The 14,781-nt window shown below is 49.1% G+C and overlaps 4 protein-coding genes across 4 annotated transcripts; 3 read left to right on the top strand and 1 right to left on the bottom strand.

Moving 5' to 3' along the window:
- Positions 1 to 267: 267 nt before the first annotated feature.
- Positions 268 to 1,709, top strand: AAFC00_003334 (uncharacterized protein; the record flags this gene model as incomplete). Its single annotated transcript, XM_069342792.1, has 2 exons — positions 268 to 367; positions 484 to 1,709. 2 exons carry the CDS (start codon positions 268 to 270, stop codon positions 1,707 to 1,709), a joined length of 1,326 nt encoding a protein of 441 aa, XP_069199297.1.
- Positions 1,710 to 4,550: 2,841 nt separating this feature from the next.
- On the top strand, positions 4,551 to 5,228 carry AAFC00_003333 (uncharacterized protein; the record flags this gene model as incomplete). Its single annotated transcript, XM_069342791.1, has 1 exon — positions 4,551 to 5,228. One exon carries the CDS (start codon positions 4,551 to 4,553, stop codon positions 5,226 to 5,228), a length of 678 nt encoding a protein of 225 aa, XP_069199296.1.
- Positions 5,229 to 11,817: 6,589 nt separating this feature from the next.
- AAFC00_003332 (uncharacterized protein) lies at positions 11,818 to 12,601 on the top strand (the record flags this gene model as incomplete). The annotated part of the gene is made up of 3 exons (XM_069342790.1): positions 11,818 to 11,970; positions 12,028 to 12,052; positions 12,126 to 12,601. 3 exons carry the CDS (start codon positions 11,818 to 11,820, stop codon positions 12,599 to 12,601), a joined length of 654 nt encoding a protein of 217 aa, XP_069199295.1.
- Positions 12,602 to 12,972: 371 nt separating this feature from the next.
- AAFC00_003331 (uncharacterized protein) lies at positions 12,973 to 13,489 on the bottom strand (the record flags this gene model as incomplete). The annotated part of the gene is made up of 2 exons (XM_069342789.1): positions 12,973 to 13,227; positions 13,310 to 13,489. 2 exons carry the CDS (start codon positions 13,487 to 13,489, stop codon positions 12,973 to 12,975), a joined length of 435 nt encoding a protein of 144 aa, XP_069199294.1.
- Between the last annotated feature and the right edge of the window lie 1,292 nt (positions 13,490 to 14,781).

Raw genomic sequence — 14,781 nt, 5'->3', positions numbered from 1 at the left:
TCCCCCCTTTGACCCACCCTCTTCCCAAGCGCCGCTCATTCCCTCCCAACCATATCATTCATTGCCATATACTGCTATATTCGAATCATTACTTTAGTCATTGTGCAGTTCACCAATTGCAAGGTGCACAGCAGTGAGGTTACAGCTGGAAAGCAGTGTAAACAAATCGCGATCAATATACACTATCTTGGCGATAGGCGTGACCAGAGCCTCCTAGATACCTGAGGTGTCTCTTGATCCGCTGCGTGTCCTCGAAGCATACAGAATATGACTACAGTCGCCGCTATGGCAGTCCCAAGGCAGCCATTTTCTGCCCTTGCGAGCCCAAGACTGCAACATCTGCAAAGCAGCAAAAATCGTCAAAATGGTGAGTTGCTGTGCTATGCGTTGGTCATATGAATGGTGGACTAGGTTCCACCCTCGATAACGAAGCGTGACTTGATAAGTAAACAAGTAAACATACTAATTGGGAACCTGCTATAGGACTTCCGCGAAGCCCGCTCTGTTCAGACAACAAGCCTAGTGTTTCTGTGCCTGCCGAAATATCGTCTTTCAATCCACCCACTAAACGAAGGGTTTCGCCTTCTGATATGGAAGATGAATTTGACGCGGAAAACATTGACCCTTCGTCCCTTCTATCGTCCAGCAAGCGGAGCAAAACCAACGACGGCAATCCTCTGAAAGCAGCATCATCATCATTATCGCCAGCATTCAGTTTAATCTCGACACCTAATTTCTCATTTAAGTCGAACTCATCGACATCAATGCCACCTCCATCTTCAGCTCCGTCTCGCCGACAGACGCCAAGTCAACGTCTGCGCGCAAACATGTCGTCGCCACGAGTGCCCTTGACTGCACCTGCAGGCAGGTCTCCCAAGGCAAAGCGTGACTCTAGAGGTCGACGCGTGTCTGTGCCTTGCTCTCGCACTGAACCCAAGTCCATTGCTCGTGCCTCATCTTCGTCTTCTGCACTTCCCTTCAGTCTGGACGCTGCTCTCGCTGGCTCTTTGAGTAAGCCTAGTGCGCCCAAACCAGCAGTCAAGACGATCGAGGAGTCCATGCCCCAGGATTGGTTCTTCGACATCTACGAAGATTCTCCAGAGGAGGAGGCTGCGAACTTGATGGAACACAGCACTTTGACTTTGGATCTCTCCTCGGATGACGAGAGTGCGAAGCTCAAGCGCAACGACATAGGAAAAGAAAATGTCGCACCTCCTGACTACGAATCCCCTTCAATTTCCTCGGGAGGCAGTAGAGCATTGAGTGAAACTTCATCCGTAACTCGTTCTGGCAAGCACGCTGTCACCAGACGGAAGATCATTAAACCGGACGAAATGGATGACGGTGAGCGATCACCGCTGTCAGACCTGGAGACGGAGGACTTCTTCGGCAGTGGCGTCGGCAAAGACGACTTCTTCGTGGTGCCTGGAAGCCCAGCGAAGAATGACAAAATCTCAGTCGCAGAGGTGATTGCAGGCAATGACACCGTCAGCACCGCCTCCCCTGCTACAGGAGACGAAGACGATCTCGTAATTGGATCCAGAGATGAAAGCGAAGAAAATGTGCCTATCATGGAGAATGCTTCCACTCCTAAGACCGTCAAAGCGACTAGCTTAACTCTCACTTCAGTCGCCAATCAAGAAGGCGACAGCGAGGGAGAGATTCTCATCTGGGAAGATCATAGTGATACCGGTCTTGTGGGTGCATGACACCCTTTACGATATCACCTTAATTGAACGGACCATGATTTTATGAGCATACGAGGGAAGGCGTATTTTGAGGCAACAAAGGATGGGTGGGACTTGGGGGTTAATGGGGGAAACATGGTGTTTCCTGACTTGGGCTTGGTTCGGATTGTTTGTATCACGGATTGGTCGTCGCACACATTGTCCACACTGGATTCAAATACTATTGTTTGTTGAGCCAATCATCCAGTCTTCACTTGTGAAACCATCCGTGTTACATGTTTACATGTCACAGAAATGCTGATATTGTTTGTTGTCCATTCCTGTCCTCTTGCATCCTATGAAATCGCTGTCTGTACATGCTATATTATGGGATGCCCGCACGAAGCTGCTGTGCCATGACTTTGCCGAGGAATGAGGATGCTGAACTTTGACATTTTCGAGGTACTTCACCTACTTACCTTACCTTATCTTATCCCCAGTGCTTACCACAGTGATGTACGCTTGCCCAACGTTTGGTTTTGTACAAGAAGACTTTTTTATTCGCCGTTCAGCACAAGACCCGATTGTGCATGAAAATTGGAACGCTAGAGATTTCATGAGACGGCGTCCAAAGAATTGCCGAACGGTATGCGACAAGATTCATAGTGTCCGAAATTTCGGAGTTTCTCCAGTCCATTCAACACTTTACCGTCCGTCAAGAAAAGAGAAGAGTAACGGAATGCCGTGGCGTTTTTCCTTCATATGCCACTCCCGACAAGGATTGACTTGAGAAATACATGCGAAAAGACCAAGCCTTTTGGTTTCTTACTCGCTATCGTTCACACAGTCAGTCAAGGACGTTGAGAAACCACAAGGCGCGGCGGCTTCTGCTGGCTTTTCTCGGCTTCGCTTACGCGCCTCTTAGACATGGAGCTGGTTGAGGCTCAATTCCGTTGTTGCTGTACAATGTTCCCACGAACACATGCAGCTGTAGCGATGAAAAATGCTCGGACAACGGAAGCGATCGCCAATCGATTGCTACATGCGGGATGACATCCCATGTCGACATTTACCGGTAGGACTCCACTTGTATAGAATCCACCGCCATGCATGGTTACCGCGGATCTTCATAAGCCACCACGAGAAGCAGAGTGGGGTGGCTTATTCGCGACAAATGGTCAGGTATGATTGTGACCATGCATCGGTGCATCTCTCGACGTTAACATCAGTCACATCGAACCTGTGATCCTCATTGGAAGCGCCGTCCATGCTCTCGCACTTTACAGACAAATCATCAGCAGATCAATCTTCTGCTAGCGACGAGGCGCATGCAAGCGCTGCGAATCCGGCTGCTGACATCCAACCACAAAAGGAACAAGAACTCAATTCGAACATTTTGCGCTACATTGCTGCATGCTGACCTAGGTTGTTGTCTACGTTCACTGTAGTTTTAGTCATTAGAAACTACGAGCATGTGGTACGTGGATCCAGACAAGACCTCAGCCTGGTCGCAATATCGAAGACACCGAAGGGGATCCGTTGCCCACACGATCGGGACGCGTCAACGAGGCCGGACATTCGGCAGATCTACGGTTTTGCTTGACCGGTAGGGTATCGTCAGGTACACCCGTGTAAGCTCAGGAACGCTCAGGAACGCGCGGAAATTTTTGCGTTTAGCGCACGCTATCCCATCTCTGCCCTGAGTCACCCGAAGGCTTTTTCATAAAGAGATTATGCCGTGCCGTCTCGAGCTTCCGCACCCGCATAAGGTGTGGATGCCGAACCACAACAGCCAAAGGATGTTGGCAGTCCAGAAGGATACAGAATGTCTCAACCACTTGCGAGTAGTAAGCTGGGGAAGAAACCATGATCTTCAATACACGTTCGATGGAACGGTTTTCGCGAACATTCGACTACTCTGGTTGAAGTGATTGTGCGCGTCAATCGAGAGCAACGGGCATGTGAAGGCATAATCACAGCGAAGCAGCACCTGTTTCACGATCTCCAACCATTCAACAACACGTAAGTTATGCTGCCTGCTGCTTCGACTGAAACTATAGCTTGGCAGATCTTGATCAGAATCTCACCCGCATGTGTCGCCGCACTGCTGGCTCATGTGGATACAAGCGCCTAGCAATTAGTCGGGGAAGTGCGACAAGATTGTACATAAGGTGAGCGTCTGTGTGGTAAGGAAGCTTATGGACGTTCAGCCGTGTGCGGAGGAATCAGGCTCTGACATTGGTCGGGGCCCGTGGCCTAGGGTAGCCCTGGTCTGGAACCCAAAGCGTCTAAGGTTTGCGCCGCTCTGTCTGTCCAAATTTTGGCTGCAGATCCGCTCATGTTGTTACTTCTCTAGGGGGGAGTCAACAGTCGCATCGCTGGGTCTAGCGACAGACTTGGCTCGCTTTACCAGAGTATTCAACCGAAAAGCCTTGTAATATGGAGTTTTCTGAACAGCGCAAGCCCCCAGGGCTAAAGGATCCGGCCGATGCGGTAAAGCCATCAATGGCCTCAAACCACCGTAAATGGTTGATCTGCATACGCGTCGCCCAACTCAGGGACCGATGTTGTGGCGCCCGAAAGGCTGTTGGTAAATTCGCCGTTTCAACGATGTACGTATCTGCCAATTTCGTGCAGGACGTGTATAATAAGGTAGACTGTTTCCTCCGTTTTCCTGCCTCTTTCTTTTCCCCAAAGTCACGGTTATACACTCTTTTGGAACCACACACTCTTTCGTCACTCACTTTTGTCGTCGCGTTACTTGCCTCCATTCTTTTAGGCATTACCTGATCCTCGCAAATCGAAACTCACCAACTATACCCTTTCGACCAACCAAATTCACGACCGACAGCTTTTCAGCCAACAAACAACAATCTAACAAAGATGCTTTCATTCATCCCTCTCCTCTGCCTTGTGGCCAACTTGGCCTTCAGCAACGCTGCTGCCATCCAGAAGCGCGGCCTTATCGAAGATATCGAGGGCACTATCCTCAACATCCTCGGTGTTCTTACTGGCACCAACTCCTTCACCAGTGACTGCGAAGCCTGGATCGGCACTGACGGCGAGTACATCTCCGAGTTCGAAAACGTCTCCGGCGAGAACGTCACCCTTGTCGTCTGGGGTACCGAGGGCAGCTGGGTCAACGTCAAGAAGCCTCTCATCACCTACGAAATGTCCAACGGAACCAGCCTCAACGTCTCCTTCTCCAGCGGTGCTTCCGGTGCTTGGGCTGCCATTTACGAGAACACCACTATGGCAAACGGCCAGATCTCCGAGACCTGGGGCGAGTACACTTTCGACGGCCAATTCTCCACCTTCGATGTCTCCCGCGAAGTCAACATGGGCGGTCACTCCATGACCATCGAGACTGATGGCTGCACCTCCGACATGGACACCTGCGTCTTTAAGTGCCTGTCTGGCGACTCCTGCTGGCAGGAATATGACCTCTTCAACTGCGACAACGGCTCCCAGACCGGCGCCATGAAGGGCACATATGACGGGGCTGCCTCCGGTGGCTGCCGTGTCGGTGACGACAAGCGCGTCAAGACCACTCTCCTATAGATCGATTGATCTCCTCGACAAAAATTAACATGTTGAAAGCAACAGAACATAAGCTCATACACATCGGCCCAGCCAACTCACCCTTTGCCAGTGTATGGTTAGCATTGTTTTGAAGAGCTGCGCGCTGAGCGTTCTGCGCGACCAAAACATCTTTTCTCACACCTTTTTTCGATTCTTGTGGACATGTTTCCTTCTCCCAAGGGTACAGGACCCCCCGTTGTTTATACCGGGCAGTATTTGTTTTCCATTTGGCGGATTAGAAGAAGACATGTTCTCCTCTTTTCACAACAATTTTTTCAAATGTTTATAAAGCACATACCAGAGCTTTCAGGCAACGCAACGATATCACGAAGCATATCAAATTTTTATATCCAATCCTATCTGCTGCAGTTAGAGGTTCACATGAGAGATTCAATAACCACATCATGTTCAAGTTTACATCGCACCAAGGTCGACGAAAATCTTACATTCTACCTTTTTTTCCGCCCCCCATCAAACCTGTTCAATTTTGCAAATTTCCACGTATAATCGTAGTTGCCACTGTTGTTGCTACCATTTGAAATTATATGAAGTGAAATGAGTATTTTGCAGTTGTGAAATTTGACCGCTGCTAAGTCGTTGCGAGTTTATGATTTGACATCGGATTTTCCAAGGGAAATTAACCCTCGCAACTTCACAGTGCACTTTTGTTTTGTTGACGAGCCGTTGAGTCGGCAGTGCCGTTGTCGCGTGCAAGTCTGTCTGTGATCTTTGCTTTTCTGGCCCGCCATTGTCCGTTTACGATGTAGCGTTGACTTAACACGATGAGCTTGTGAGGTGGTATGTAAAATACACAGGTTGATGTTCCTACCACACCACGGTAGAAACTCCGTTCTCCGTAGTACTTTAGACTGTACGATAGTACTGATCCTTACAATCAGTACTATGTGAAACACAATACAAAGTCTGATTATTGTACTCGAATCCCCTTTTCCCTGCATAGAAGTATGATGAGACACTATCTCACCCCAAATCTTCTTTCGTTCTTTCGTACTCGCGAGCGTATCGAGGGCAGGGGATACGAGTACTCCTCACAGTAGCTACAATAGGAAGTCTCGTACTAAACTCCACATACAGTAACCATACTGACTTCCCTCGTCGGCCCGGAGACAATAAGCAATGATGATGATGACGACGATACCGTGATGGGTCGAATGCAAAGCTGTCTCTCTTCCTAGTGCTATTTAGCACAGATGTTTATTATAATCCAACTCGGGTTTTACACTCCTAACGACGCGCAAACAATCAACGATCGATTCGGATGCATGTACGTAATCTCCGACCGCACCGAGCGTTCCTGACTGCTCTTCCACCCCGTTCGTTCCCCGTTAAGTTGCGCGCTTCTGGCGGCTACTGCTGCTGAGCCACGATGTGTCTTCCATCAATTACATCACTTTTACTCCTCTCGACTTATGGTTGCCGTCAACAGCTCCCAAACACACCTACCTTGCACGTTGCCTCTCAGGGGAAGAGCTGTCGGATACGTACTGTACGATTGATCGAGCCGCGCCAAAGTAAAGCTGATCGCTCGCATTTTTGTTCCACGACAGATATGATTACCCTCTAGAACACTCTCTTGAGCAAGTAAGGTTACTTTACACTAAAAGGAGTGAAACTCGTCGAATCGCTGGAGATCGTATGCTGGATGGATAGGGGGATGTGTGAGTCCTTGTTATTTCTCGAGCTCTGAGCTTTGCCCCCTCCTCCCCCACACATGGAAAAGCTGATAAGGTAACATGTGATGCTACTGTAAGTAGATGATTGTGGAAATGGCGACTATTGATTTCGAGACGAAAGAAAGAGCATTGTCCAAGGAGTCCAATCAAATACGACCACTATTGCAAGGTGAAAGCTACGTTACAATTACTGTAACCACGACATTACACCGCACTGCATTTGTTTCCATATGGCTCACGATCGTCCAGCGCATGAACGGTGCGCTGAATTGTACCTGTCGATCAAAGGGTTCAAACCAGCTGATCAGCCAAAATGCATTGATTTGCAAGCTTGCCACTGGCGACTTCGCTTTGCGTACATTTTGTGCTTTGATATATCTACGTGCTGTGCTGAGCGCTGAGTGCGTCGTTCCATGGTTGAGTTGTGCGTCGTTTACATTACATTGCTCGGTGGGTAGGTCAATGGTTTCTATTTAGAGATATGCATGCGTATCAGCCGAGGCTCGAGAGTCGGACTCGATCTAATGATGGTGATGGCGATGTGAAATCATTCATCGCTGAGTGGCTGTGTTGTGCCGTATGCATTTCACACTGCTAACCTAGGTGTTGTCATTTCCAGCAGTCCGGTCTGCCAAAAATAACTCTTATGCAAGTACTGTTTGTGGCCCGATTCTGCTGAGTTGTGTCATATACGGTAGCTGTCTGTCAATGAGTGGTTGTAGCACCGCTCTGCCATGCATAAAAGTCGATGACATTATGCTCTAACACGGCGGGTCCTGCTTGAACCACCCATTTCGCCACCTTGGGTCTACCATTGCAATCATGTCCGTTCTTCGAGGCAGCAACCACGGCGGGCACCTTTTTCGAGCACCACAAGTTCGTCCTCGGAACACTACTGGACAAGAGCGCACAAATCAGTATAGAGATTAAAAAAGTTAACGATACTCCACACAAGTACCCATCTCTCCGTGTGCAAGAGGCATCCAAGCGAGCAAGCAAGCAGGTAGACTCCAACCAATGAACTCACTAAGATACCGTAGAAGCAACCTATCCATCTGCAGACATCCCTCGTGCACCACTCATAAGCTCCCGTAACTCACTCGCCCGCAACATGACGTCTCTGTGCCGTTCACGTGAGCAGTCACATTATCGCACCTGAATTCGGGCACGTACATGCAGTAGCTCACACATGCTGCCCTTATGCACATGTGAGTCCACGAGAAGCACAAACTTCGCGCGAGGAGGTACTACGGAGAGGACCGGAGATACCTGACCCATGGATAGAGGAGGTAAGGTATGAGTTGTTCTTTTGCCTACCTTGGTATATGCTGGAGTCGATGAGGGGATGAACGTTGTGTGGATGGCTGGTTGAGGACAATAGGATTTCACTGATGCAACTGGTATGTTGTGCGATTATATGCGTGCTTGCTGGTATAGTGTTATAGTCTCGAGGATGCAATCGTAAAGTTTGCATGGCCCCTCACATGCATAAGTAAGTACGGAGCGCAGACTGAAGATCAAAGTTCAAATTAGCAATGCAGATATGGGATTTAAATGGAAGCTACGATGTCAATCAAATCCACAACCTTGACGGGCAAGATAGAAGCACTATCATATGACTTCCACCCTTCGTCTAAGTCATCACTTGCATTCGCATACCCTTCCTCAATCTGATGGACCGGGCTACATGTCTGCTGTTGCTGACACGACTCTTGCTCGATAGTGTAATTGCTGACTTCTCCTGTCCTCCACTTTTTCTACACCCAAGCAACTCAACTTTACCTCTGCTTTTGACCTTCCTTCCCTTGAGCCGCAAGACCCTTCTGTCACTGCGGTTGCGTGATGGAATGTACGACTTGTTTGACAAGAGACTTGCCGGGTCGAGCGTGGTATCAAGTAAGAACTGCACCACGTGCGACTTTCCGAGTAAGTACGCAAGCGCTAGAGGCGACAAGCATGTAACACCAAGCTGATGGAGCAGTGCCGACATGGTCGCATTGCCAGCCCACTCAACAGCGTCCTTGTCTGCTCCATAGTGAAGCAGGATCTTGATCTTCAGAGCCTCGTCGCTTTCGGATCGGATCGCAACGTGTATACCATTCGCAAGATTAGGCGAAGCGCCGTAGTGCAGTAGGGCGGCAATTTGCTCGGTGGTGCCAAATTCCAGAGCATCTTGAAGCGGTAGACCTGTCGATGTACGTATCGGGTCTTCTCTATCTAGCTCGAGTGAGGCAAACGCAATGTTTGGATCGGCATGGTAGTGTAGCAAACAATCCAAAGGAACCAACGTGTCGTTGTCGAGGGCCTCACTGTGACGATCAGTCAGCAGGAGATCACGGAATGACGAGTCATGAGGTCGACTTGCTTGAGGATATGGCCCTCATCTGAAGCTTTGACAGAGTTGATATTCCACTGATGCAACAGCGCCAGCTCAATTATGCTGACCTTGGAGTAGTCTTCATAATTAGAGGATATGACACTAGCAACAAAGTCACTATCAAAGCGTTTGCCAAATCTAATCATAAGTCTGACCAAATACTCCCAGTGTCGTCCCCGAACCACGACATCTTCGATCTCGGTCCAGATATCGTCTGGATCGCAAGGAAGTGGGAGCGTCAATAGATCCTCGAGGTTGTTGTTCTCGCAAGCATACTCGTAAGCCTCGATGAGTTTCTCGTGTTCGGCAAAACAGGCGAGATCCACGTCGTACTCAGATGAAGTCATGACTCGTGCGGATGACACGCAGCTGGTCTGTAACTCACCAGACCAGCGTGAAGCACCTCCTTCACGGAGGACAGTGTCGATAGATGGAATTGACCCGGAGCTGCGAGCATGATGACTGCATAACAAGCCCTCTAGGGACGGACCTGTGCTCAGCGCTCTCGTCATGCTTGGAGGCGACAGCAAAGTAGGGATTTCTGCTAATGGCGTTGATGAACCATCGTCAGATCCAGAGTCTGATCCGTCGACCTGAGCCGAATCTTGAAGATCTTCTAACGCAGCCATACCATAAAGAGAGGTTTCGAGTGACGACGATAGTGACGGAAGGAGTTGAGAGTAACCGAAGACGGTGCCTGGAATCTGCTCTGGACGTGACTGCCTAGTGTTCTTATCTTGTACGTGGGAAGAGAAGTTGTATCCCATCAGTCACCAAGTGCTCGAATTGTACCAGCAAACCAGGCTGTACCCAAGGCGTCCGGCAGATACTACAATTCTTACAGGCTCAGCGAAACATTGCCAAAGTGGCGCTGCTCAGCAGGTATGGACTCATGCACTGGTAAGCCTATTATAGTCTTATAGGAGTGTTTGTCAATCGCATTGTTATGCATGGCCGATGTCATATAGACTCGCTGGACACAGTAGACACGTCGGAGCATTGGCCGCGGAGAGTGTGGGATCCCAGATCTGGGGTCATCCCGGGTAAGGATGGCGTGAGAGGCCGTTTAACAAGGGCGGTACAGCGCATAGCGCAACCCCACAAGCACCATCCCATATCAAGCTGACAGTGGGTAGAATATCTTCTGGAAGCAGTAGAAGTTTGCAGTAATTACAAAGTCAACTGGCAACAGGCGAATCATGCTAAAGAACGGTGGCCCCAGAAACTTGTTGATGATGGTCGTGCTAGGGTCCGCCTAGAAGGGAAAGTGCAGTAGCGCTCGTGACAGAACAGTGCCCAAGTTGCTCTACGTGCATGATTAGTTGAGTTCTTTGAGACCTGATTTTCGACACCTAAGACGACTTAGCGATTAGCCACCAGCTGCTTCATATTGATGGTACCATCATTGTTGTTAAGTGAAGCAATTGGATGATGGCAGAAAGACAAGCAACTGCAATGACAACCAGAACCGGTGTAGAGGCAACCACCTGGAGAGAATCACATGCGATCGCTGGACCAGTGCAGGCATCATCGAACCAGGGAACCGGTCCAGAACTCTGGGTGCGTTCGCGACTTCTGACGCTCATGTTGGCCGCTGGCCGGAATTCGGACCAACACCAAACTCGATCTGGTAGGGTATGATGCTGCTGAGGGGGAATCTCGATGTCATCAGTAGGGCACTGCTATCGTGAATAGATGCTAGGATCTAGTCTGAGGCACTGGGTCAGAGGCCTCGTGATGCATGCCCAAACTACCTGTAGACGTTCAACACTGGCAGAATGCGACGAGCGAGTAATGACCAAACGACCACGTCAAATCATTTCGATGCTTCGCAAGGAAGGAAGAACTGAGGTTCGTCATAAGTGCAAGATGCTTTGCCTTGATCTGATCATAGTCTGTTCGGTCTGGATCCCTATTGACCTGCTGTCTACCTGCACCGAGGCATAATACGATACTCCCGTGGTTCCGCGTTCCAATGAGATGGCAAGTGAGGGATTAGTTTGTACAATCTCAGCATGTATCCATGCTGCGAAGCCCCGCGTCCATACCGTGTTCACATTTGGGCAGGCTAGTAACGATGCATTACTAGAGTGTAAGAGCTGTAGTGTCAAGTGGGATCATCGGGTGGATTCATGCACTAGAACTGATTTTTTACACGCTTCATTCCAACGATGTGTTCAGCTTGAAGGAGAAGAGCAGCTGATCGCACACGTTTCTTTGAAAACAGCGGTAGATTGAGACACAGTAGGTAGGTATAACTATATCAGTAATCTTGCCGACCATACCCATTTATGGTTGTTCTCTTGAATATAGTCTGTGCTCAGCACAAGGTGGGTATGTTTGCCAAGACACGGGGTTATGGCTCCCCCGAAAGAGTAGGAGCCACGCGACAACAATAGTGCAGGAGCTCCAAAAAGAAAGAGCAGCAATAGCGACGACATATCCAACCCCTTCAGTGTCCTCGCCAATTGTCAGTCTTGCACTGTAATCGCACAATATGACGCCGCTTTTCACGCTGCTGAGTCTCCTGGGCTTCATCACGGCTTTCACGTCCGCCACAGCCTTGACGTATAAGCTGCCCCCGAACGGAAAGGAGTGCTTCTTCTCCTATGTAGATCAGAAGGGAGCGAAGATAGCTTTCTATTTCGCAGTATGTATCATCGAGTCTTTGCGAATGTGAAAATCATACTGATCAGATTATCTTTAGGTACAAAGTGGTGGTTCATTTGATGGTAAGCATACATGATATCAATCAGTCAACACCATAAATATCCCATCTCTAACCATGCGCTCCCTTCGCTTCAGTTGACTACGCAGTCTATGGCCCCAGCTCTGAGCCCAACAAGGAGAAGACGATTCTGGATGGATCCAAGGAACGACAGGGCGACTATGTCTTCACTGCGCAAGAGGTGGGCGAGTACCGCTTCTGCTTCGACAACAGCATTAGCACTTTCGCCGACAAGATGATCGATTTCGAAATCGCTATTGAGAACGAAGTTCGCAATGCCGCCATTCCCTCAAAGCAAGGCTCAGCCCCCGAACAAGTGTCGAAGCTCGAGGAGAGCATTCTCAAGTTGTCTGGCCAACTCAGCACCGTCACGCGCCAGCAAAAGTACTTCCGCACTCGCGAGAACAGGAACTTCAGCACTGTCAGGAGTACCGAGAGCCGTATCTTTAATTTCTCGCTCATGGAGAGTGCGATGATTGTTTCAATGGCCTGTCTGCAGGTCTTTGTTGTCAAAATGTTCTTCCAGGGTGGCCGAAAAGGTATGTTGGGTTGATGAGACTCACTCTTTCTTTCGGGTTGGCCGTGTCAGGCTGGGACTATACACAAAAAGGAAAAAGGAGCATGTTTTGATTAATACGGCCTTTGTTGCAGGTTACGTGTAAATGAATGCTTTTACGACGACGCCTTTGTGCTGCATGGACTGGGCGGCAGAGGGAGGAGGTTGCACTGGTACACATCAATTTTGGTACACGGCACTGCAATGAGCTGCGGATATACACCTTCTCAATATGAGTCCATGATTCCCCGTCCAGCCAATGCTCCTCCTCGGAACTTGTGACTTACTGCACTGCAAGAGTGCTCCACCACCTGGCAGATCGTCGCCTGTCCCTCGAAGCACTTTCAGTCGCTCATCACACTCTACTGTCATTGCTTTTTTTTGACCATCTCCCCGTCCTCGATTACCATGTACTCGTCGCCAACCATCATTCTCATCTCGTCCTCGACCATGAAATTGTCATGATCTCCCGTCAGCCCCTTGCTCTCTGGATCGTACATGAACCTTGCAAAATCTTTGTAGTCGTTGAACACAAACGTGCAGATGGCGTCGTATGGTAATAGCTGTGCACGCCCATGCAGCATATCTGACATTATCGTCCTGTCGCGTTGCAGATGGTATGTCTAATGTCGCAGTTAAGAACATGTTGAATCAGCTTATGGCCCTGCGACCCGACGTATAAACCTTGAGTGAGGCAAGACTCACGAGAGAATAAGTAAGGACGTTATGACGAAGTAGCACCGGCGCCGCCATCGCAGCATGAGCGTGGTTATAGTGTGTCACAAAGTCCTCATCACTCATGCCAGGCTTCTTCTTGACCAGGACTGTTACTTTGGTTACTTTTCGGAAGCCATTCGTGCCTGGGTAGCCGGCTTCGAGCACCATGATCGATTGTTCCTTATCTTTGTAGAAGAGAGCTTCATGTATAGTTGACATCTGTGGGAATGAGCACGCGGCTCTACATATCTACATATACTTAGACCCTAAATATGGTAGAACAGAGCCGCAATGCTTCGGACTTCGGGGATGTGATCTGCGGCCTGGACAGGGCATTGAAAGAGTCGATGGACAAAACAAATTTCAACAATTGCGCTATGTACAAAGGAGCTCGTATCTGGCCGATGACTTAACAATGAATATGCAGTAACTCCTCTATGAACGGTCTTCGATTTCTTAGTGACTCCTCGATAATTGGGTAATGACTTCTCAACGAGTAGTGAGTGACTCGCGCATGAAGTGTCAATGAACCCTCGATGAATGGTGAATGGCTACTCAGTGAATGGTCGATGACTGTCCAGTAAACTGTCAAGGACTGCCTAGAGAAGAGTCAATGACTAAAAACGAGCTCCTTTGTAGACCGACAGTATGGGCATCTATATGATTTTGAATTTTGTAGAGATGGGTCTGCTGTAGTAGTTCCGACAACACTCGTACTCGATACATGAGTGGTGAATATAGAGGCCAACAAGTAAAAATTCGTTGCACCATCCGTGAATCGAACACGGGGCTGGTCGAACTTGCTGCGGAAGCTGGCAACGACCAAGTTTACCACTAACCCAATGGTGCTAATTGATGACTAAGTACTAATCTAGGAAATTTATATACCTCAAAGCTAGGTATCACTGAGTGTCTCCTGCCGTGAGAGCCTGCATTGACGATATCTCATGTATCCAAAGTCGCACTTTCCCAGCAATGCAACCTTATTACACTCATTCACTCATCACTATCCACGTTTGCATTCGAACTCGTCACATCTCCTTCGCGCTGCGCACTCAGACCAGGAGCGCCCATTTCTACAGAAGTCGTCGGCTCCTCATACACCAATACGGGTTCCTATTCACATGATCAGATTATGCTCTAGAACAATTATGGAATGGGGGTGGGCCTTACTGTGGACGTATGATGATTCCCTCCCCGATGATTGGGCCGATTGCGTGCCGCTCCGAGGTCTGTCGGGATAGGCCACGAGTCATTGGTACGCGTACGATTGCGGGCCTCCTCTCCAACCGAGTTTGGCCTCATGGTAGGCGACAAAGATGTATCTGCACCCTCATGCAAAGAGCCGTTCTCGGGACCAAGCTCTAGCGTCGACTCTCGACGGACTCGAAGACACCTCTCTGAAAGGTGTATTACAGCTGGGATGAATAGGATAAGGGCTTGTAACGAGGCAATGCTCC

This window comes from Neodothiora populina (genome assembly GCF_041146345.1).
Source record: "Neodothiora populina strain CPC 39397 chromosome Unknown canker_contig_15, whole genome shotgun sequence".
NCBI lineage: Eukaryota > Fungi > Ascomycota > Dothideomycetes > Dothideales > Dothioraceae > Neodothiora > Neodothiora populina.
This window is presented reverse-complemented; position numbering and strand designations above follow the sequence as displayed.